This window comes from Psittacula echo (assembly GCF_963264785.1).
Source record: "Psittacula echo genome assembly, chromosome: 4".
Classification (NCBI taxonomy): Eukaryota; Metazoa; Chordata; class Aves; order Psittaciformes; family Psittacidae; genus Psittacula; species Psittacula echo.
This window is the reverse complement of record NC_137738.1, coordinates 109994684-110018540: the sequence shown is the minus strand read 5'-3', so window position 1 is coordinate 110018540 and position 23857 is coordinate 109994684. Positions and strand designations below refer to the sequence as shown.

The following is a 23857-nucleotide window of genomic DNA, read 5'->3' as shown; positions in this document are numbered from 1 at the left end:
CTATCTCCCTACAGCAGTATAGAATCAGCCAGGTTGGAAAAGACATTTAAGACCGTTAAGTCCAACTGTTAGCCCAGCACTGCCAAGTCCACCACTAACCCATGTCACTGAGGGCCTTGTCTACATGGTTTTTGAACACTTGCAGGGACGTTCATTCCATCACTGCCCTGGGCCGCCTGTTCTAATGCCTGAGCACCCTTTTGGTGAAGAAATTGTTCCTAATATCCAGTGTAAACCTCCCCTGGTGCAGCTTGAGGCCATTTCCTCTTGTCCTATCGCTTGTTACTTGAGAGAAGAGACAGTTACCTCCTCATTCTATCCTTTCAGGTGGTTGTAGAGAGCAATAAGGTCCCTCTTGAGCCTTCTGTTCCCCAGACTAAACACCCCCAGTTCCCTCAGCTGTTCCTCATCACACTTGTGCTCCAGGCCCTGCACCAGCTTTGTTGTCCTTCTCTGGACACTCCAGCACCTCATTCTCTGTCTTGTAATGAGGAGCCCAAAACTGGACACTGCCAGTTGTAGTCTCTCCCATGTAGCTTTCCTACCCGGCTTTGCTGTGTTTTCAAGGCAGGAGTTGGGTAGCTGTACTGCTGGTGAGGGGTGAGTTACCATGTTTTACTCTATGCCTTTTCTGTTGTTTTTTGCTTGCCCAGGGAGGACGGGGGAAGCAAGGCCTTAATACACCACCAGCTTGCACAGAACTGGAGCAGCTCTCAGAGCTTCTTTCCCAAGTCAGTAGCAGAGTAGCTCTGGATAGGGAAAGCAAGTGTTTTATCTCTTTCATCCCATGTGTTCCACTAGTGAAGTTCCTCTCTTCCCTTACCCACTCTGTGCAATCCTGATGTTCTGAACAGTACACAAACAGAAGTTGAGAAATACCAAACTTATTAATACTAATTGTAAGGGGCTGCCCAATAGAGGTGAGGCTGCTACAGCTTCATGCCCCGATGTGCACCGAGCAGCAAGGCTGAGCCAGCATTCCCAGTAGGCACACACACATGTGCAAAGGCAGCCCCACTCCAGCTGCTGGTTCAAGCCCACCCTTGCACACACCTCCTGCGGCTGCCCTCAGGACGCAGCCATCAGATACAAGTCTTATCCTGTAACTGTCCTTTGGAGCCTCTTCTATTCCTACTTGCCTCCCACAGGGGAGGCACACATGAACAGATCTCAGTTGAACCCCAGACCCTCCGTTATGCTGAACCTCCTTGTCCCTCTAGTTGCAGCATGCAGAACTAGATGCGTATCCAAACCAGAGTTAGGGCTGCTTCAGTACCTTGCTCCCAGGCCCCTTATCCCACTTGCAGGCTAAATCTGGCTTGATACTCATACACCAACACACCACCTCACTGCAGTTGTCTGCACTTGCTTTCCACTTGCTCTAGTCTATTGGCACTCCAAACTCCCCAGGTCCCACTCTAGTTACTGGCACTTTGACCTCTATGCACACAGAATGGAGCCACCTCTCCCAGGAAATGGGTGAGAAATGGAGTTAATGGAGACAACAGGACAGACACAGCCAGACAAGAGCGCTCACCATTAACCTGTTGCCACATAACCAGCCCTTTCTATCCCCTTGTGTTATTTATTGCCCACGCATGTTCCTCCCAAAAAACAGCACCTTGGCCCCTTCTTTTTCCTACCTTTGGTCCCTCCCACAAAGTTGAGGGTTTCTTGCATTAATTCTGAACTTTGGCACAGTGTTCAGGAGCCCCCCAGACACACACCCTGTTTCAGTGCTCTACTAGGACAGTCTGGATAAAGCCTTCCAGCTTCAATGTCCACATCCTGGACAGAGTTCTGCTCTCATCACTGCACAGCAAGCAGGGCACAGCACAGCCTCAAACCTGACTCGTACCTTCCTGGGGAAGGCAAGAAGCAAAGGCAAGCATGACCCTCCAAACTACTCATGTGACTCCAGTCATTTGACTAATAAAGAGATTCATCACCAAAGCATTAGATTGTTTAAATAACAGTATTTAATCTGTACAGTTTGAGAGAAGATATCATAAAATGCAACATTCCTACCTCATCTTCAGCATCATTCACTTGGAGCTGAGCCCTCATCTCCAGAGGGCAGGTAACCTCCACTCCCCAGCAGTCCTTTATGGTACAAAAGTCACAGTGCGATTGCTTTAGTCCTAGACAGATGATTTCCCTCACTCAAGAGAGGGGAGACTGATGAAGCTCAAATGTTGATGGAAATTATTACCATTTAGGAATGCAAAAAAACCCAGCTATTGCCCACAGTCATTTCCAGCCAAAACTACAGCAGTTAATTCTTTAGCTGCCTTTTACGCTCCACACAGTTGATTTAGTCAAGAGTGAAAATAGAGCCAGTAACAAGGTTTCAGAACGATATAGTTGTTGGAGGGCAGAAGCTGGCAAGCAACTCCACAAGGCAAGAAGCGTGCTTTAGAATACCAGAAAGTTTTCCTATGCAGGGAGGGGGTATGAGCTAGACAGATGTCATCTTTCAGAGACAAGCATGAGGAGAACATCAGCTTCAATAGAAAGCTATGAAGTACAATAGACAATTCGCTCATATAATTGTCAGGATAAGTATTTGACATAGTTTATGTAGTAGAATACATACTTGAACATCTTTTAAAAATAAGCACGGATTTCATTTCATATATACACAACTGATTTTAATCATGTACTGAAAATAAATTACAGGAAATAACTTTAAAATGCAACAGAAGACAAGAGTTTCACAACAAACATTCCCACTGATTTTCCCAAGGGGGTGAGAGATTGCAGTGCTCAAGGCAAGTAAATATCACAAACATATCAAAAAACTTCAAATTGTTGATGCATTCACACATTTACATGAGCCACAAACATTCCTTTACAGGGACTGCACTTTTAGCTACCACAGAACCAGGTTTTGCCATAAACTACAAAACTTTGATACAAAATCGTATTTATATATTTATATTTCATATACATGCCCTATCTGTGATCTCTTAAAAAATAAAAACTAAACACACTGTACAGACAATCCTAACTCATTGCTTGGTAGCTGTAGGCAACATTTTTGGATGGAATTTCTCCCCCAGTAGAATTAATGGCAATATTATATACACGAAGGCTAAACTGCAGAAAAAGACAGCTCAGTTCTGATATGCACCTCCCTCAGGACCAGGTCTGCGAGTTCAAGGCAAGACACTGTATGCTCTGGCTCACTGCCTCCCTTGCAAGTCAGTTCTGCTGTCGGCAGTGTGAGGAACCGATACATGCATTTGTGTAACACTGGTAGAGAAGGCAATAAAGCAACATACGTGTTGTAATGTGGTGGCTCTAATGGCTTCACTAACTTGATACGCAGAAACTCTTGTTAGAAGTGGTGAGGGGATGGTGTGGAGCGGGGTACATTTGGTGGGAGCACCCCTTATGTGGGTCTGACCGTTACACTTCCCTGAATTGCCTCCTGCAGAGGACAGATTCCCACTGTAAGCCAGAGACTGCATCAGCTCAAACACAGGGGGGGTAGATCCATCCCCCCTTGTCACCCCCAGATACACATGTGCAGGGTTCACCAGGACTATACATAAAACAGACACCCTCCCTCCCACCCCCAGCCGTCTCCATGGCACCAGTTTGTCTTAGAAGCAGAGCACTGACAAACTTAACTCTTCCCAGGTGATGGCAGCAATCTGTGAAGCCGATCACACTAAACTACTTCTACAGTTGATTGTAAACTTTGGTTTATTTTTATTTATTCATTTCTTAATTACTGAGTTCTCATGGTACAGCAAGCATGTCTAGGATGAGAGGGCAGAGTTGAAGAGGAGATGAAGTGTCAGTCTGTCTTTAGTCTGGCATGGTGAGACACCTGCTCGCCCAGGCTTGCTTTGAGAGAGTTTTTTACAGACTGCCTCATATGATCCTCCATCAAATTATCACTCATGGGCTTCAACACCTGTGGAATGAGAAACGTGCAAAAGAAACAAAAGAATGAGGTAACCAAGGAAAAGTATAAAAACATACGAAGAGATGAGATTAGAAATAATGAAAGTTTAAAAAAAGCTTGGAATGGTCAAGTCTGACACAAGCTGGCATGAACTGAAAGAGAAGCGAGTTTTGCTGCTACAGTAATGAGGTTGAATCAGTCACATGCTATGGACACAAGTGATATCCCTCCTATACAGCAGTATTTCACTGAATTCAAACCATTTTACAGTTCCTAGAAGATGGATGTGCAATTCCATACCCTATATGCAGCATCAGTCTGGTATGGTTACAGCATTTATGCAGACCGGCCCAGACGGTCCAGCTTATTGTCCTATATGTGTAAGTGTGAACACTTCAGATACAGAAAGAAAGTTAAAAATACTGGCTAGTTTTTCTTCTTGTTATTGTTGGATGAGAGTCGCTGTCGCGGCACTGATGTTAGAGCACGGCGAATCGTTCGGCGTCTAAGGACTTCAAAGAGTTTGGAAAACACCTAAAACACGAATTCAGCTGTTAGGAAAAGTGGCTCTTAGAAGGCAGGAGAAAAAAAGTCATCAAGTTCAGAGAAAAGAAATTGATTGTCAGTAACTTCTCACCTTCCTGGGATTCCTCTGAAGCAAGGAGGGAAAAGAAAGCCAGAGATTCAGAAAAATCAATAGCAAGAACATGGTATATAATCACAGAGTGACTCAAACAGGACCCGTAGATGCTTTTCATGTCATTGCTGATATGCTATTGCAACACCACCAGTAGCAAGCATTTTTGGAGATCACCTTCCTCTAGTCCACAAAAGACAAGCTTCTGCCAGTGTAAGCCAAGTTCTCACCCTTCCAGAGAAGGCAACAGTCACAGAATCAACTAGGTTGGAAAAGACCTTTAAGATCATCAGGTCCAACCGTTACTCCAGGACTGCCAAGTTCACCACTAAACCACATCACTGAGGGCCTCATCTACATGGTTCTTGAACACTTCAAATGAAGCCCCGTGTGCTCTAGGTACCCTACAGCAGCAGCTGCATTCAGTGAGTACTACACATAGAACTAACACCTTGCAGTTTTCTTGCAGCGTTCTTCAGCCCCAAGCTCCAAAGCAAGAACCTATGGTGGTACAGGAGAGACTCAGTTTTAATCTCTAGTAGCATCGAATTTAGTACACTGATGCTCATTTCCCTCCTATTATTAGAAACCCACTTTTTCCACTTCGGTTAACTCACAACCTTACCTGGTTGCTCAGACAGGTTTAGTGTAGCCTATGATGAGCCTTGAATAGAGTAATTTTTCAGGTGTGGAAGAGAGCCTCTGTACAAAAGGCTTCAGTTAGTTATTTGCTTGTGCCTTGTAGGACCCATTTTAATGTCATCCCAGGTAAGTTCAGTGAGACCTTTATTTCTAGTAACAACAGCACCAACTTATTTTCCATCTGCTGACACTGAACATAGCTACTTGGAATGCTCCAAACACTACTTGTTACAGTTGGTCAGGAATTCTCTACATTGGCTTTACTGGCACAGCTGTCAACTGGATTAGGGCAGCAAAATCCCTGTACAAAAGGCTTTCTCCTCCTTTAACACTCATGTCATCTCTTCTTTCAGGAATCAGTCTATCGATTATTTCTTGCAACAGCAGTTGCACCAACTGAAGTTGTCACAGACAACACGAGCCTTCCTGAAGGAAGAAACCTGCTGTAAATCCTCTTGTAGCAGTTGCTGCAAGTCATCAGTCAATTCTCTCTGAGGTCTAAGTTAGACTTCCAGTGTCACAACATCAGGTGAGGAGAGGGAGGGCAGCAATGTTTCACCTTCCCCATTTCTTGCACCACATGAGATTTTATCCACCACATCCATAAGGTGAGTTTATCACTTCAAATGTATCTTTAAAAGCAGAGTTCCTTGCTCTGAAAAAGTAATGAGATTTTTAAAGAGTGCCTCCACTCTTTACCATCCAAGCACCTAGGCCTTTAGGTAACACTTATTCTGATAATATGCTAAGCTTATTTAACGTTCTTTGAGTGCAGCAGCTCTTACTGAAGAGAGCAATCATACTCCTGAGCTGATTTTCCCTTTGGCAACACAAGCATTCTCCATTAGGCCTAGATCACCTTTTCACTCACAGCACAGAACAGAAACTATTTCATAAGTCCGAACAAGAAAGAAGACATTGCATTAAAAATAGATACCAACCTGTTCCCATATAGCTTCAGCGATCTGATCAATGGCTGTTCCAACTTCTCTGAATTCCCCAGAGTACTTAACGTATGCCCAAGTACAAAACGATATAAGAGCCATCCCCAGCACAAGATTACACAGGGTAGCTATAGAGTTCATACCAAGGAACCCAGTCAGTCCTGAGGTTATATACATGGCAAACATGACTGCAAATAGAGTGGCAGGGGTACGAGCAGCATAAAAGATGTTTTTGCCATCGTTGTGCTTCACAAAGTTTGCATAGATCTCATCAATTTCCACTTCAAGCTGTTCCTGGTAGCGACGACAGAACTCCTCCCCTCCCATCTTCTTCACTGAGCGGAACTGCCTGATGGCTGACTCCCTGCAATCCTGATGCTTCCGCTCCAGGTCCGATGGGGCGATATAAGGCTTATCTCCCCCGCAAACCTGTTAAAGCAATCACAGAGGAGGTCATCATACCTGAGTATCTTATGAAATCAAACCTGCTCCTCACTGCCCCCTTCTCAATCCGGCATCTGGATACCTCCTGCAGCTTTCTTCGTTCTGGAACTCTAGAGTCCATCTCAAGAGCAAAGCAGCTACAGGTACTTTGCATCACAGCACAGCAAGAGCCTTATCTGTCTAATCACATACAGAGCTATAGCACATGTCTGAGCTCATACTTTCAACTGTTCCCTTTGGACAAGCCCAGAACAACGGGGCATCAGTCCCACATACATTCCTGTTATGAAAACACGAAATAAAGGAACACCATGAGACAATGAAAGCTTGGCTTGAGGAAGGTTAAGGAGAACTCTGAAGGCCACAAGCCCTCTCCCTCAGCTTTTTACTGCTGGTCACCCATCTCAGTGAGAGGGTCAGTGCAGAACTTGGACAAACAGTAGATTTTGCCCATTCAGCAAGTTTATTCATGTTTATTGATGCTACTGGTAGGCTCCATGGAACTTACCAGGTGAAATGAGTTAACAAGAACCAGCTCCTGACATTATTAGCCTATTCTTCCCTAGACTGTGCTTTTGGCTTATTCTGATCAAGTTGTGAGCATACATTTCTGCTGAAGGGACAAGATCACAGATTCAAATGGATACCCACCACCACCTGAATCAGCATGGGTATGAAAATGACTCCAAGGACTTCTACTCTGTAAAACTGATTTCTGACCTCTTGAGTACTATGATTACAGATTACCTAGGCCATCATAGATATATGTATACCATCAGCTCCAACTCCTCCAGACTCTCACAAACTACATCTAAAACTGGAGATTCTTTCCACATGACATCAAACAGCCACCTCCTTTCTCCTGCCACAGGGGTAGTCTTAGCACAATGCTCATAATCTCATGTCTTGAGTGCAGCAAGAACTTTAACCTCTTGCTGCTGCTATCCCTTCAGCAGGACACACAGAAGATCACTTTCTCAGAGAACAGTATCCCCTTTCTTCCTCACAAGATGATGGCTTCACTGGCTAGCTTCTTCAAGGCAAACCTTGCTGGCAAGATCCTGACACCCCCACTCTGCCCCTTACTCAAGTTTAAAAAGCACATTTCTGCTTTTTTCATATTTAAGTCAAAACTTAAAAACTGGCAAAACTCCCTGGAAAAATTGCTACCAGTCTCATCCTTCAAAACTGTGTTTTCACATTGTCCAGAGTGTAAACAGTAGGAGCTGCTGATTCATCAAGACCACCACACATACAATTGCCACTGTTTTCTTATACTCTGTGTCTGCCCTGTTGTTCCTTACATTTCACTGGTCATTAGCGGGAACAGTGGTTATGCACCCTCAGCAAAGGAAGGCTTTGGTTTATGAGAACTCCAAACTACAGCAAGAACTATCTTTACATAATCCAGACTTAAATACAAAGAGTTCCCACTTCTGTTCCTAAAAACAGAAATTTCAGAGCTGTGTCACATTAAGAACATCATCTGAGACATCTGGATAAAAAAAATTATTCAAGACATTTGTGTGTATCTCTATAGTGATATAAAAATACGCAGTACTGGGGAATATTGCTATGGAAACAAAGTCCGTTTAAGAGAACATCTGTTCCTGTTTATTCCTTGCCCCAAGTATAAAACGTTACAATTACAGTACCTCAACAGCCATTGCAGATTCAAGGAAGGCAGGCAGAACTTAGCATTTATTATAAACAGCCCATCTACTATTTCAAGAGATGTCCTAAACGAAAACAAATGAAGGAATCCCTCTACACCAGCAGAGCATTCTCAAAACAGCCTGCTAACAACTGATACTGGCTAGTCTGCTGCTAGCATTAGATCTTACTCTAATTTCCAAAATGGAAAACTACTTCAACAATTAAGACCAGAAATAGCCTAAATACTAGGGCGGTATTTTTGTAGCATGTTATCACACCTACTGGTCTTCTCTGCTTGTAGAGTTACACAAGAAGCATAGCCCTGTTAAAGCTTTGCCAGACATACAATTGTTTTCTGAAGTTCCTATTATAAAACCTTGCATAACACCACCCTGAAGCATGAAGTCCATCCAGGCATTCAGCTTGGAGTGGTGTAAGTCACTATCTTCAAGAGAAGCAGCAAGTAGGAAATTACATAAGCAGCTTTTTTCAGACACAATAATTCTTGTATTTCAAGGGCTTTTTAAAAACTTTAGAATCATTTTAATCCTTGCATTTAACAGCTAATGACTGACCACAGTTCAGAAGCATGAGACTATAATACTAGAACTTAACCCTTGCATGACCCTGGCCCACCAAATGTCTCCTCAGCTGTTTGCCCATTTCAAGTCACAGGATTTTAAGATGTCAAGAATAGCAGGGGGAACAGGTGGTACCTTATGAACATTCCCTATCTCCCAGCAATTTCTGATTCAAAGAATCCTGGTTTTGCTGCATCAGACATCTAACCTCAGAGCAGAGTGCAGAAAACATACAAGTACTGGCCCTAAGCTACTTTTCTCCATTAACATTCCCACAAACAAGCACCAAGTACAGCATTAAAACTGAAGGCCCGTATTTGCATGTAGACAGTTAGAAAATATTGTGTCATCATACCTGCTCCATGCCTTTACTGTACAAGTCTTTTGCTCCTGCCACAGCAGCAAGATTGTTAGCCTCAGCTGTTGCCTAGAAAACATTGAGCACCATGTATCATCACAGCATTACCGGCTAGTTGCATACATGTAGTACACTGCCCAACATACCCCCACAGCCTCCAAAGCTTCAGATGGCCAGAAACTGTCCCACAGAAACAAGTCAAGGTTGGTGATATGCATTAAAGCAGATTACTGACTAGGAGAACATTTACTTCAGCTTTCTAGTACAACTGCAGACACATTCCCATGTGCTTGTACAGGCTTTTCATCAGCAGCAATCTCTTCTGAATGCTCTATCATTAATCAGCAAATAAGGATCACTGAACTATTAAATGTTAATCCTGATACATTACTACCTGTAAGAAAAGCAGCAAGCTGTATTATTTTTGCATTGTACATGTGCAGGTTTGGTGTCATAATTTGCAAGACTTTAAGACTATTTTCAACCTGTGTCACATCAGGGTCAGTTACTCTAGCTAATAACTGCAGGATGTAATCTTTCGTATCTCTCAGCCACATTTATGGCATGCTAAGTAGAGGAAATTATAGCAGCCTTTGGTTCATTATGATGAGTTTTCTGAACTTTCCCAAATGTCTAATGATTTGGTTCCTTGAAGGCTGAGAAAACACCCAGAACAGTCATATCTTAATGAAGTGACAAAGGAAGCTTAAAAAAATCCCCAAGTCTTATAAACACAAAATGATCCTAAAGCCCACGCTTTGGTGAAAGCTCTTCATTCCAAATAATTCAAGGGTTCAACACAGCTTAATACAATCAGCTGTGTTCAGATCACTTCAAAGCTGATTACATGCTCTTTGATAAACCCTGAAAAGTAACCTCAATGGAGTTACTCCATCTAACAAATCCACAAGAGTAGCCCAACACTGCAAGACAGTGGTGACAGCTGCATCACTGTAAGGCTTCTCCATTTTATCTGCTGCATCTGATGCTAAATGCTCTCTGAATACATGAAAGATACTGACAAAATAGCAAGCTACAGGAAATACAGAAATTGAAGCAGCTAAAAAAACCCTAAGCAACCAGATATACCCCCACTCCATTTGGTAGGTAGAACTGAGGGAAGACACAAACGTGTACCCAGGCTAAACAGTTCAGATGGCTTTCAAAGTACAAAGCTCCTTCAAGAACTACAGCTCTGTGTGGGAGCTTCAGACCCGCAGCAGCCATCATCTTCAGCTGCAAAGAACTTCCAAAGTATGCATCAGATTATTTGAAAGAAAAATAAAATACCTGCAGCATAGATTTTGGATGAGGTAGCTCCTCTCCTTGATAGATTTTAATATAAGCCTAAATGGGAGACAGAAAAAAAAAAAAAGGTTTCTTTTTCCTAAACATGTATGTTTGAGGAGGAGGAGAAAGGAGGCATGATATAAGGATAGAGCTCATACATTGTTCTTTGCAATAATGCTAAATATAAATAAATGTATTAAACAAATTACAAGTCTGGCATTCTTACAGTTATCCCTACTGCTTTAATCCCTTTACTTTCCTTGCATTTGAGGCTGGGGCCCAGCAGGGTAGCAGAGCACCTTAAGAAGATGTGGCCACTATCTCAAGAAGTGACAGGCTTTACAGCAGCTTTCTGCTCCCCCACATACATAAGAAGGTCTTTGCTAGGCAGGCAATCTCCATCCAAAACAAGAGTGAAGACGATGGTCCCACAGAGCCTTTCTGGCAAGAGGTCTGTCCAAACACACCCCACTGCTGGGAGAACCAGTACTTGTATTTCCCCATGTGCCTTGCTCCTTTGAAGTGTGGGAGGAAAAAAAAGCAGATCAAAACACTAATGCAAACACAGCTGAGCTGCCAAAATATTTCTGGAAGCCAAGCAAGCAGATTATCCCTCTGTGCCCCAACCCACCAATCCTTAGGTGTCCTTTCCTTCACCAGGGTTTCAGGAGGCTGGAAGAGAAAATGTCCTTCATGTCTTCTTCGACAGCCCACAAAACAGCCTGTGGCACAGCTCTTTGGGACAGATTAGTGCAGGGGACACAGCAGGCAGCAGTAGCCATGCCAGCACCTGGGACAAGCTGTGCAAGTTAGATCACTTGTTAGGGCCACTCTTACCCCTTCAGAGGCTGGGCAGTTATTCTTCATGCTACTACTGCTCTCTGCCCTGGCTCATCTACAAGTCTTTGCCCTGAGGATTTTTCTTCATAAAGGAGGACAGAACAAGGTTATCAGGGTCCCTATATACCCAATGCTCTAGGTTGTAGGACAACCTACAAAAATGTATATAGAGTTATACAGGACTCTGTTCCCTCGATACCTTCCTTGCTTTCCTCCAAGTAAAACCCCTCAAGTTCCCAACTCAGACTTCACAATCTCAGCTTTAGATGCACAGTCCAAAGGGAGCAGTCCTCTTTAGTTACATAACCACGGTGTTTCCACAGCAGCCTGCATGACTGTTCCCAGACATTTTCAATAGAGGAGCTTTGACATTCAGTTTTTAGGGTGCAGTCCTTTCTAAACTGCTGTTGAATGCTCAATCCCTGTACTGTATAGAATCAGGTCTTACTAGAGAAGAAAGTGAAACAAAAAGCAGCATGTAACCAGGTAAATACAGGAACTGAACATACGAGCTCTAGAGTGTTGATTTTATGCTTGTCAGAACGGCCATGACTTCTGCATCCCACATAATACCTTTCCTTTACAAAAAGGGAAGACACTTCATTTTAACACTTCATTTTACAAGTATTAAAGAGTTTGGTCTCTGATTCCTCCCTTGTATAGCTTCTTTCTTATCAGCCCAACTCTGTTCTACCTTTAATATGCATGCTCAAAAGCAGTAATGCAAAATTAACGTCTTTAGGAATATGTGCCACTTCATTCTACCAAGCCAACTGTCTAAGTCATTCCACTCAGAAAAAGGTTACACACCAATTCGTGGTGATGTAGGGATTATGTTATCACATTTCTGCTGGTGTCACTATGAGACCAAAACAGCTCAAGAGTCTAACAGCTGCAAGTATCATACACAAATATTTCAGTGCATACAGTGGTGCTGCACATGCAAGTGTTTAGAAAGCATCTTTCTGACATGTTAAAAATCCAGAGGGAAGTAGCTGCAATTTTTCTTGCATAGCAAGCAGTTTAAAAGCTGATTTTCAATCTGCAGAGGCCCTCTTAAAAAAAAAAAAAAAAAGACCAAACCCAACATACATAAAGGAAACAAACAAAAAAAATCCACCGACCCAAACACAGTTTTGCCCACAGCAGCTTGCTAAGAGCTACACTGTTAGGAAGTTTTGTGCCAGTTCTGAAAAGTCAGAGTAATGAAATGAAAATGTGAGCTGATCAGTGAGTGTCAGCCTAGATAGCCTATCTTCTCTGGGAACAACATGTCCTAAAATTAGAATACTGTCTTTTAAGCCATTAACAGAAATAATTAGTATGAGTTTGCTTACCTTGAAGTATTCTACAAGATCTCTACAGGTCACCTTGGATCCACTAATCTCTTTTTCTACCAAATTTTCAGGGGCAAGCAGTAATGGTATCAAATTCCTCAGTTCGTTCTTAAAATCCTCATCTATATCTAATAAAATTCAATTTCAGGGGGGAAAATAAATAAAATTATTAGTTTTGTTTCAATCTTACATTTCCCAAAGAAACACTGACTACCCTTGATCCTTCAAAATCCATTGTCACAACACTAGACTGCATTTTTAAGATATTTAAAAGCTTTCATACACAGTGTAGCTTTAGTAAGTTCTACTTTGTCTTTATCTTAACTTCAGACTGAGACAGCAAGGTTCCATAGACCTTGTAATATTTAAAGTGCATTTCCCAATTACACTAACATCTTACACAGTAATCCCAGCACAGCAGTGGTTGACATCCAACTATCACAAACCCACTTTTTTAGCCTTTGCCATTCGAGTATGTTCCCTCTGTAGGGAGGAATCCTGACTGCCCTTCATTCTGCAGCAGCAGAAGCTTACAGCTTTTATTTTAAGTCATTTTAGTTCTGACCTTTGGTTTAACAAGTTCTTGAAGAAAGGCCTTTTAATTTCAGGAAAGTCTTTAATTTTCTGAATTCTGCCCTTTGGAATCCTTATTTATCTTTAGAATCCTTATGTAATGACCTTCAAGTATGTCTCAGATTACCAGATTACAAGCAACAGCTAGACACAAACATACCCATTCCCTCTGCCTACTTAACTCCTTTACCTTTAACCCACTGAAAAGAACACACAATTTCTAGATTCCACAGTTTCACCTTTTAGCTCTACATTTTTCCAATCAAGGATTTCAATAGTCAACCATTTCACTGTTTAACTTCTATCATTTAAAAAACAACAAAACCCACCAAACTCAGTGATTTGAATCAAGAAACACACAATGGAAAGCTTCCTACCATTCAACCTCCCATCAAAATTTGGATTTGTTGCAACTTTAAGACCAGGGTGGGGCAACAGGAAACAGCCAAGATTACTGAAACAGGAGTGTATATGCTTCCTTACATTCTGTAGCTCTTCATGTTGGTTTTGCTTTACCTGAAGAAGAAAAACCAAAAAAGGCAGCAAGAACTGCTAAGCTGCTACTAGTCTTGCAGTACTGCAATTGAGATTAAATATCATCTTAAAAACAGTAAGAGCACAGAAGCGTGTTTTATCTTTCATTCCTGAACCTAAAAATGTCAAATTCTAAACCCCAGAACCCCGCACACGAGTGGGAACATCACAAATGCATTTTATTATGCACAAAGAGTTAGCTCATCATGCACCATTATCTTGATGATAAACTGACACTTAAGCTAAAGACCACACTAGGACTGCTGGAGAGAACTTACCTGCAGTCTTTTCTCTAGGAACTTTCTTCCTCCTTCCAAGCCATATGCATGCTCATAAGGATAACTCCAGTCTCTAATTAAGAACATTAGTGTCTGTAACAGGAAGAACAGCAGCAGTGAATGGTCTGCATCATTCCTAAGGTAAAAACTTGATCACATGTGATTAAGTGAAAATAATTCTAACTCTGGCTGCTTTAAAGAAGCAGCTGTAGTTTTGTGGTGCAAGTGTTTGCTTGGTTAAAAAAAAGAGTTTAAAAAAAATCCACCAAACCTACAAATGCAACTTACTCCTCATCTAAAAGGAAGCACCCAAATGTCTCAAAAAGGTTGCTTCCCCGTTGCTATCCTAGAGGCATTACACTGTCCTCTCTCCCATCAGCTGAAGACAGAAAAGAAACCTTGGTATTACTCATATCAGACAAGGTGCTTCACAAAAAAAAAAAAAAAAAAAATTTTTTGCCTGGGCTAATTGCACAAATATTGGGGACTCAAACTTGTGAGACACAAGAGTCATAAAACTCACCACTAACAGCAGCTGACTAGTAACCTTACAGTTAAGGAGGAACTTCAGTACGGCTAAGATCTGTCTTTGTCTCCACCAAAGAGAAGCAGCCTCAAACCCTTCTTTGACCTAGCAAACAGGAGATGCTAGCAGTTTTGAGACTTTTAACACTGAAGCCAGTAATGCTTCAAGTAAATGAAACGCAACATGCCCCTAATGCTATTTCTTAGAGGCCACAGGACCTTTACTCAGAGTACCACAAAGACCAACTGTATCTCACAGGGTAACAAGAAGGCAGCATGAAACCTTCTTCCTTAACATCTGCACATCACTTCACACTTTCACTCCTTTTATGCCTTATAACTCAGGCACAATGCTATACTTGCCTTCAGCATTTTTCCATTGTTTTTGCCAAGAAAAGTGGTCACAGGGAAGGAAAAAAAAAAAAAAAAATCAGTCTTGTAAAAAACAGGCTAGCTTCAGCCCAACTAATTTCTCTTCAGAAATTATCCTGAGCTTAGTTTCTATATATTCAATTGCTTAAGATTGATTTAACATCAATACTTACCTGAAACGGCTTTTGGTAAATCTCTTCCATAGCTAGTCTTCCATATTCTGTAAACAACTGATAGAAAGAAGAGTGTAAGGGTGAAACATGTAAACCACATTTTCCTACTGTAAAGTATTCTGCCATGTCACTAGAAAATAAAACATCCTATCTTGAATTCTACTAAGGATTGAGAATAGCCAATACGCCTCAAGAACAAGTACACCAATCCTCAGTAAAATTCAGGAAGGAGATACTATTTCCACTGATTTCGCAGTGCTATTCCATAGCTGTCAACACAACACAGCACTAAGTGGGTAGCCTGTGGGCTATTCCCAGAGAAAAGCTGGCTGCGTCTCTCAGCACGCCAGTTTCTAACGTTTCTTTCCAAGGCTAAGGAGGTATAAACCTGTATAACATTTTCCCCTTACTTCCCACAAAAGATTTATTCCTGAAAATCTCAAGGAATTTAGCTAGAGCCAGTGTTATCAGACATGTAAACACAAGCCAAGTTAGACAGCTTCCAGATCTCTACTTCAGTCCATGACCTTAACTGATAATTGTCCCTTGCTTTCAAGTATAAAGGCAAGTGTCTGCTGTCTTCTTCTCCTTGCTTTCACTGTCTTAATACCAGCAGCAGCGTTCTTCACTGAGCACGTCAGACAACCCATCAGAACACAAATTATGGACTGTGCTGGCTGTTTCAGCAGAGATCAATAGACAGGTGTTGACCCATGCTAGCCCCCTTACAGATCCTGGAGGTAGAGATGAAGGAAGCACACCATATCCTCTAGTACCAGGCAACTGTTATTCTGCATTAAAATTAACTCCTGGAACATGTCAGGTAAATTTCACAGCTAAAAGAACAGTTCCTTGTGTTGACCACAAGAGCATCTGAGAACTCAGAAGACTAATTTAACACAAATTAACTTCCAAGTTTTGTCACCCGAGCAAAAGATGCTCTGAAGTTGCCAAGCACCCACACGAGACTGGCTCCTTTGAGCCTAACTCCCTACCCCATTCACTTCCTAGTAAAGGAACAGGCAGCCAGAAAATAATAGTGCTTTAGGGTAACAGAAAATCCTATTATAGCAGAAATTCAGGATTTCCTTCCCTCAGCCTATGATACCTCGCCTCAACTTTAAATCCATGGTTTTCCCTAACCACTGTTTATATTTATCATCCTTCTCTTCCCCACCTTCCTTCAACTCACAAACTCCACTATAACAGAAAGGGACAGCTATATTTGGATTGCACTGAGGCTATCAAACAACCAAAACCATGAGGAAAGCCTAGCTTTCAAATAATCAGCTAAAGCTTTTCTTTTTTTTTTAACTCAGTGCTTGGTTGAGCTTTTTTGAGGGGTCGGGGAGCATTGGCCCAGTGATATAACTCTGTTAACTGAGAACAGCATCACAAGGCTATGTTTAGTTAGTGCTCTTCTACTTCCAGTACTGGCAGCCAGTCTTTTGCAGCACTGACCAAGACACAAGTCCTTTCAATCAGAAGACACGTAAAACAGTTTTAAGCTCTGACAAGGTCATGGCCTGAGCACAGGCAGGCATTTGTTAATATACAAGCTAGCCTTTAAAGCTGCAGGTTTTAACTTAAGGAGATAAAGTTCTTGCACCTTTCACATGAAGCCAGAATTCAGTGGCCTTTGACCACAATATTCCATTACAGGATGAAACCCCCACATTAAAGAGAGGACAACTCTTACTGGTTTTGTTTCTAAGCAGAAATAAAACTCCGTAGAAGTTTCTCAGTTTATAAACTAGAGAATGCTTCTGTATAGAAGATACTCTTTCTGCCCTGACCCAAACTCTCATGTTTCTTTAGACACAAATATGAAATACCATCCATTTTCCCATTTTAGGAAATAAGGAGAAACATTGGAATTTTCTCATTAAGTACTTCATAAATCGTTTTCCTTTCTTATCCTTTTAGGAATTTCAGAACTTACATAGAGAGAACAGACTTTAGAAAGATAAGATTTAGCCAGATCAGAAGCCTGTACTGCTTTATCTCTGTGTTGGCACAGCGGAAGCACCACACCACCATGAAGTTTATGCAAATAATGTTGTTAGAGGAAGTATTAGTTTTAGCATCAGGTCAGCTTCAGAGGTTTATATGAAGCAGCAGGCAGCTCCCAAATCACAGTTACATGAGTAGCAACTTCAAGAACAGTGTCAAGGCTATCATTTCAGAAGTAGCTTAATATAAATTCAGCATATTCTTACCTGCAAATGTTGAAGGTCATCTTCCTGAATATTCTGCGACAAGTTGTACACCTGTAAGAGACAGTAAAAGAATTACAATGTAACATGAAAACATTATCTTACATTCATGTAGGGTTTTTTTTTTAGGTATCCTGGTTGTTTCAATCCCCTCCAGAAAAAGCCTAACTACCCACAAGTTAGCAACTAACCAGAAAGGTGTCATAGAACTCATCTCAAACAAAAATCACTTCCTTATACAAAGTGCTAGGAACAAAACCACTGCTGACTACCCTAATCCTTCTTACAACAGCTTCTTTCCAGGGAAGCAAGCTATAAAGGGATCAGAGAAGACTTCTGAATGCTTCAAGTCACCACATAGGTGTGAGACAGGAGGACTGAGAACAGCTCGTCAGTTTGCCATCCTCAAATCCAAATGCTCTAAGATTCAGTGATCCAGCAGCTGCACCTCTGACACAGAAATGACCGGGTAGTCAGTGCTCCAGAGTTGTTTTTTGCTTTCAAATATTCCCAGAGAAATCTAATTTTATCTGGGGAGCTTGTGACCGTTACAATAGCACAAATACTGTACAGCAGTAAACTCAAAGATGCATTAACAACCTACAACTTACCCTAAATACAGGAACAGAACAAAGCAAAAAGCAAAACAAAACCAAAAAACATCAAAATCAACCTCACAGGGCAGAAATAGTGTCCTACATATTTCTGTTAATTTCACATTGTAACATTTATGAAGATGATCACTTGTTACCCCTTAAAAACCTGCTCGCTTTTGGCATATTTAAAGGCGCAAGCTTAAAAGTAGTCCTGGGCACAGCACAAGAGAACTGTCAGAAGTTTAACCATCTTAGCAATTGTAAGTTTAGCTGATGACAGTGTAGTTTCACCCCAAACTGTATCTAAGGTCTTAAAAAAAGATTCTGTAACACATCTGTACAGGAGCAGTTGCTACTTTGACAACTTTTGGGGGGATTTCCTAGTTCAGTCAGCAATTCAGCAATTCAGCTCAGCTTGGCCTTAGATAACCTTGATTCCACAGAGAAACTTGATCTAGTATACGACACGGAAAATAAGACATTACGTATGAAAGCTTAATGATAGCTGGAGGAAGATACACAGGTGAACTTTGAAAGCATGGCTAGAGAGATAAACTCTTTGCACGCTCAGGACAGAGGGTTCCTATAGCTGCCATTATTTGCCAGGACAGGTATTCTCACCTGGACAGAACTCGTCATGGTGCTCAGAGCAAAAACCGTTGCACAGTCTTTGATAGTGGACTGGCTATCAAAGGCACCTTGGGTATCCATAAGCAGTACAGCAACCTGGAGAGTTTTAAACAGCAACAATAGTTAACCAAACTATTAACACTTTCAAATGCCAGGCCACCGGAATAAATTCAATTTCAAACAGAGCAAGTCTCTGCCCCTACTCCTAACTTATTAAACCTTAGTCAGTTCCCTACCACTTCCCATACACACCTACAGCTGAGTAAGCAACAACTAGAGTGCCCTATCATCAGCCTTAAGTCTTTGGCCTGGCTGTACAGGTTACCTTCTCCCACAGAAACAGCCTCCCTCAGAGGGAGTAGGTACAGCGCAGAGTAACAGACAGCTCTTATTCACTGGAAAGACGTCAGCCTCAGCTCACAATCCAGCACAGTTCATTAAAGCTAAAAGTGAGATGGTTGCTTTTAAAAATAACTATCTTTAAGTAATAATTTTCGGAAGAAAACAAGATAATTGACAATGTCTGTTAGAATTACAAGGAATGATGTGATCTTAATGATAAGAGTTAATCTGCCCAATTCCCACCTTTGGGATTTACTACAGTTGCCTTGTCTTTCAGTTAGGGATGACTGATAAGCAAGAGCAAGTGAGTGATTTGTCCCCAGAGCACAAACAGATCCTCACAACTGCTTTTTAGCTACAGAACAGTTTGGTTAGCTATGAAATTTGATAAAACTTCCTGCACGCCCCTAAGCCACTATCTATTTAAGATTAGTGTCCCATGTTAATTTGCCATCAGATTATTCCTTTGCAAATGTAAAGGGTATGAAAGTTAAGTAACCAAGAGCTTATAGTTCAGGAGAACAAGAAGAGCTCAAGATACACCACCAGTATTGTGGAGTAAATATTTATTAACAACATTAACACTTTGTTTCAGCATGAAGAGAAATACCTACAACCAAATTTTGAAGTTAAACTGACTTAAAGAGTTAAAAAAGATGCACTAGCTTGAATTACAACAGAGTCAGTGTCTTTTATCCCACTGTTAGACTTAGCTCTTTTTTTACAGACTACCTGTTAAACTATATGGAAGGATCAGCTTCCACACACCAAAGCTGCTTCCAGTACTTACAGCTGTGCATTACATTTCACTACAACACAGCTACAAGCTAGAACACATTCTTACCTCTCAAAAACCAGTGTTTGTTACAGAGCTGTTCTTACCACAGCATTAGCCTATATATGGGATTTATAGCCATTACAGTTTTACAACATCGACAGGATAACCCACCCATCAGCCTGGGCACAGTACACTTTGCCAAACAAAGTACTCTCAGAATGGGACCATTATTGGAGATTGAATCTTATAACCCAGCAGGAAAGTTCATACTTGCACTGATACAAGGTTTCCAATTATGCTATGCAGCTACTAAATGCAAGGGAAAGTAGCTGATGTTCGAACTCCCTCCATGAAACCCATGGCATTAAAGGTATACACACAGACGCAAAAATCGTTACATATACCTATTTAAGTCAAGCACTTACCTTTGTTCCATTGGGTTTATCAATTACAAATACTTCACTCCAAATCTGGATGCCAGTCGTTTCCCGTTCACATCCACCTCTCCATGTAAACCCAGTCAATGGCTCAGTGTTTCCACCTATCCAGCACGAAGAAGTCTACAAAACAAGAAGAGAAACTTATTTAAAACCAAAGATGAGAGGGTTTTTTTTTTTTACCATTATATGCTTTAGCAGACTTCCACATTGTTCTGTTTTTCTTCAGAGCAGACTGACAACACTACACAGAATATTAAAACACAATGCCACTCTGCTGTGTTTCAAGGTTCATCCACAAATAAATGTCATTCAGGTCTACTGTATGCCAGTGGTTGCACAATTCTTCAGCCACTGAAGAGTGTATGTGCACAGCCTTCAAATCCCAAGTGCTCACAGCTAATGAGAAGAGCTCAGCTTTGTCTATTGATTCACTTTGCACTCACACTCTTCTCTCACAATTGAGAGAACCCAACTCAAGCACAGCTGTAAATAGCTGTATTTTAACTCCAGAAACTGTTAAATTTCCATGAGAAACAAAAAAATCTGACCTTGACTTAATCCCCTCCCTTCCCACTCACAAACAGATCAACTGCTGAAACCAGCTAAACACCTAAGCCCCTGTGCTAAACAGAGGCTGGCACAAAACTCCCAATACCAACTTGCAGAAGCCGAAGAGTATAGGCAAAGACCAGAAGTTCCAAAATCCGTAACTGTCACAGTTACAAAATACTTTTTCTTAAGTTGATTCAGCTTCAAGAGAAAAGGTCACACTGAGAGTTTGATACATGCCAATCAACCCATCCATATTAAAAATGTATTGGCATTTTGCCCACTTTGGGAAAGGCTACCAGAGAATTAAGTACAGCTTGCAGCTAACATTTCTGACAGTAACAAGGTCTTCAGTTCTCAAGGACAGGCAGCACACAGCAGTGGCTCATGCAGAAGAATCCAGTCATTTCATGATCACATTTAACCCAGAAACATAGTTTATGTACTGGGCAAATAAAGAGCATGAACAGGCACCATCAGGAAGTTTCACTGCAATAGGTTTATATACAATGAAATTCTACAATAGGCAGACAATAGTTTAACTGATGAGGGGGCTTACAGAAAAACCTTTCTTTCACAGGTGAGAACATAGTTTGCTGGCAGAACAGAAAGACATTTAATTAATTTGCCTCTGACTCCCCAGAGAAGTTTACCAGCCAGGAAAGTGTGCTCTTTGAGAAGGCCAAAGGGGAGACTTCTCAGTTCATTAGCCTATGGTCTCTACCTTGCTGACTCTGCACTGGCAGTCTTCGGATAATAGCTCAAGACACATCCCTTCACATCTTAAGAAACAGCATGAGCATCCAGAGGCTATGTGGAATAGAAATACAAGTGAAACTGCTTATTTCTAAATGGGGATGGGGAAAAAACCTGCACATGTTCCTCATGTCTAGCAGCATGAAAGGCAAACTGTACCAAGAGGGAAAGGCAATCATGCAGCTCTCAGCATTTTCCCAAATGCTAAGTGCACACCATTCTGCTCTGCTATTTGGATCAGACATGGCAAAGTAAATGACATGAGCAGACAGAAACTCAGAAGATGATCACAGGTACCCAAGTGAACCACAGGGAGGTGGTCTGGGGTTTTTGTTTGTTTGGAGTGGCAGGTTTTCTCTGTTTGTTTGGTTTGTCATGCACATACACCTGTACCAGAGAGGCTAAGCAAATCTGAACAGCTTTCCCCTGGCGTTTTTCATTCCAGAAGGTGCCTATGCATCCACTGACCACTCAAGAAATCAAAGCTTCAGGCCTGCTTTGGGCTTCAGTACATTCCAGGATACAGTTTTGTAATTCTGAATCAGACTTCCCAGGTATGTCAGTGGACTGTAGCTTTTCACTTTTGCAAAAGAATCTGTTACATTATTTAACAATATGCTCCATTAAGCATTTATACAAAAATACTTTTTCCCAGTTTGGTCCAAAACCCCTTCCCACAAGGAAGCAGTGTGAAAGCACCAGTCAAATCTGATGAATCAACAAACTGTTATGGGACTGGCATCATAGGCAGTAGTTCAGCTTAGATCATGGGACTCACTTTGAGAAACCTGGTCTACTGGAAGCTATTGGGAAAAGCATCTTCAGTCACAGGCTTGCCAACCTGGTGAAGGTTTTAAACTAAAGTTGCTGGGCAAGGGGAATCTCAATCCAGCCCTCTCTTAACAGTCTGATACCAGTGCCAGCAAGAGATGACCAGAACCTAGACAGGACAGGAGAGTACCTGAAGAGCAGCACGAAAGAATTCCAGCAACTCCAGTCAGTAAGTCAGCTTCAGCAGGAGCCCCAGCTGAAATGCCTCTATGCAAGTGCACATAGCATGGGGAATAAACAAGAGGAGTTAGAGACATGCACACACCTGCAGGGCTATCATCTTATCTGCATCACAGAGACATGGTAGGATGACTCCTCTGGTTATGTATTGGAAGTACTGCAATGGAAGGATACAGGCTTTTCAGGAAGGAAAGGCAGAGGAGACAAGACAGGGGGTGTCACCCTCTATGTGAATGACCAGTGCACAGAGCTCTGCTTGAGGATGGAAAAGGAGCTGACCAAGAGCTCATGGATCAGGATTAAAAAGAGGCCAGGGACATGTGACATTATAGTGGAGGTCTGCTACAGGCCACCTGACCAGGAAGACCAAAAGAATGAGGCTTGCTATAGTCACATAGAAGCAGCCTCACATTCACAAGCTCTGATGCCCTTGGGGAACTTCAACCACTCCAATATCGGTTAGAGGGACAGCACAGCAGGGCACAAACAATCCAGGACGCTCCTGGAAACTGCTTCTACAAACAGTAGAGGAACCAACAAGGAGAGGTGCTGTGCTGAATATTGTCCTCACCAACAAGGAAGCACTGATCAGGAATGTGAAGCTGGACAGAAGCCTTGGCTGCAGTGACCATGAAATGGTACAGTTCAAGATTCCTTAGAGCAGTGAGGAGGTAGCACAGCAAACATGCTACCCTGAACTTCAGGAGAGCAGACTTTGGTCTCCTGAGGGACCTGCTTGATGGACTACCATGCGATAAAGCCCTGGAGGGAAGAGGGGCTCAAGAAAGCTGGTTAATATTCAAGGATCACCTACTCCAAGCTCAAGAGCGATGCAACCGAACAAAAAGGAAGTCAAGCAAAAACACTAGGATGCTTGTGTGGATGAACAAGGATCTCCAACACAAAAAGGAAGCCTACAGAGGATGTAAACAAGGACAGGTAGCCTGGGACAAATACAGAGAAATTGTCCAAACAGCCAGGGATCAGGTTAGGAAAGCTGATAGAATTAAATCTGGCATTAAGGGCAACAAGAAAAACTTCTATAGGTACACTGAGGATAAAAGGAAGACAAGGAAAAACGCAGGGCCCCTCTGGAAGGAAACAGGAGACCTGGTTACCCAGGCCACGGAGAAGGCTGAGGTATTCAGTGACATTTTTTGCATCCAACTTCACCGGCAAGTGCTCCAGCCACACTGCCCAAGTTGCAGAAGGCAAAGGCAGGGACTGGGAGAATGAAGAACCACCTGCTGTAGGAGAGGATCAGGTTGGACACCATCTAAGGAACTTGAAGGTACACAAGACCACAGGACCTGATGAGATGCACCTACAGGTGCTGACGGAACTCGTGGATGAAGTGGCTAAGCTACTATCCATCATATTTGAGATAGTCATGGCAGTCCAGTGAGATTCCCACAGACTGGAAAAAGGGACATGTAATC

At 42.1% G+C, this 23857-nt stretch overlaps 1 protein-coding gene across 5 annotated transcripts in view; it reads right to left on the bottom strand.

Annotated features, from left to right (window-relative positions):
* Nucleotides 1-3586: 3586 nt before the first annotated feature.
* ATL2 (atlastin GTPase 2) overlaps nt 3587-23857 on the bottom strand; it is a 39817-nt gene continuing 19546 nt past the window's right edge. Inside the window, exons 3-14 of one of the 5 annotated variants that reach the window (XR_013956731.1) lie at nt 20088-20222; nt 18534-18638; nt 17320-17370; nt 15101-15157; nt 14031-14123; nt 13596-13734; nt 12646-12773; nt 10469-10525; nt 9176-9247; nt 6137-6568; nt 5179-5850; nt 3798-3925 (exon numbers count right to left, since the gene is read on the bottom strand). Coding sequence is in view for 3 of the 5 variants with exons in the window: in XM_080616843.1 (XP_080472969.1) it covers nt 3806-3925; nt 6137-6568; nt 9176-9247; nt 10469-10525; nt 12646-12773; nt 13596-13734; nt 14031-14123; nt 15101-15157; nt 17320-17370; nt 18534-18638; nt 20088-20222 (1389 nt within the window). In the remaining 2 variants the exon portion in view is untranslated. Of the gene's footprint in view, nt 3926-4001; nt 5851-6136; nt 6569-9175; nt 9248-10468; nt 10526-12645; nt 12774-13595; nt 13735-14030; nt 14124-15100; nt 15158-17319; nt 17371-18533; nt 18639-20087; nt 20223-23857 lie in introns of those variants that run through there. The other 4 variants (XR_013956732.1, XM_080616843.1, XM_080616844.1 and 1 more) reach the window with 4 other exon arrangements.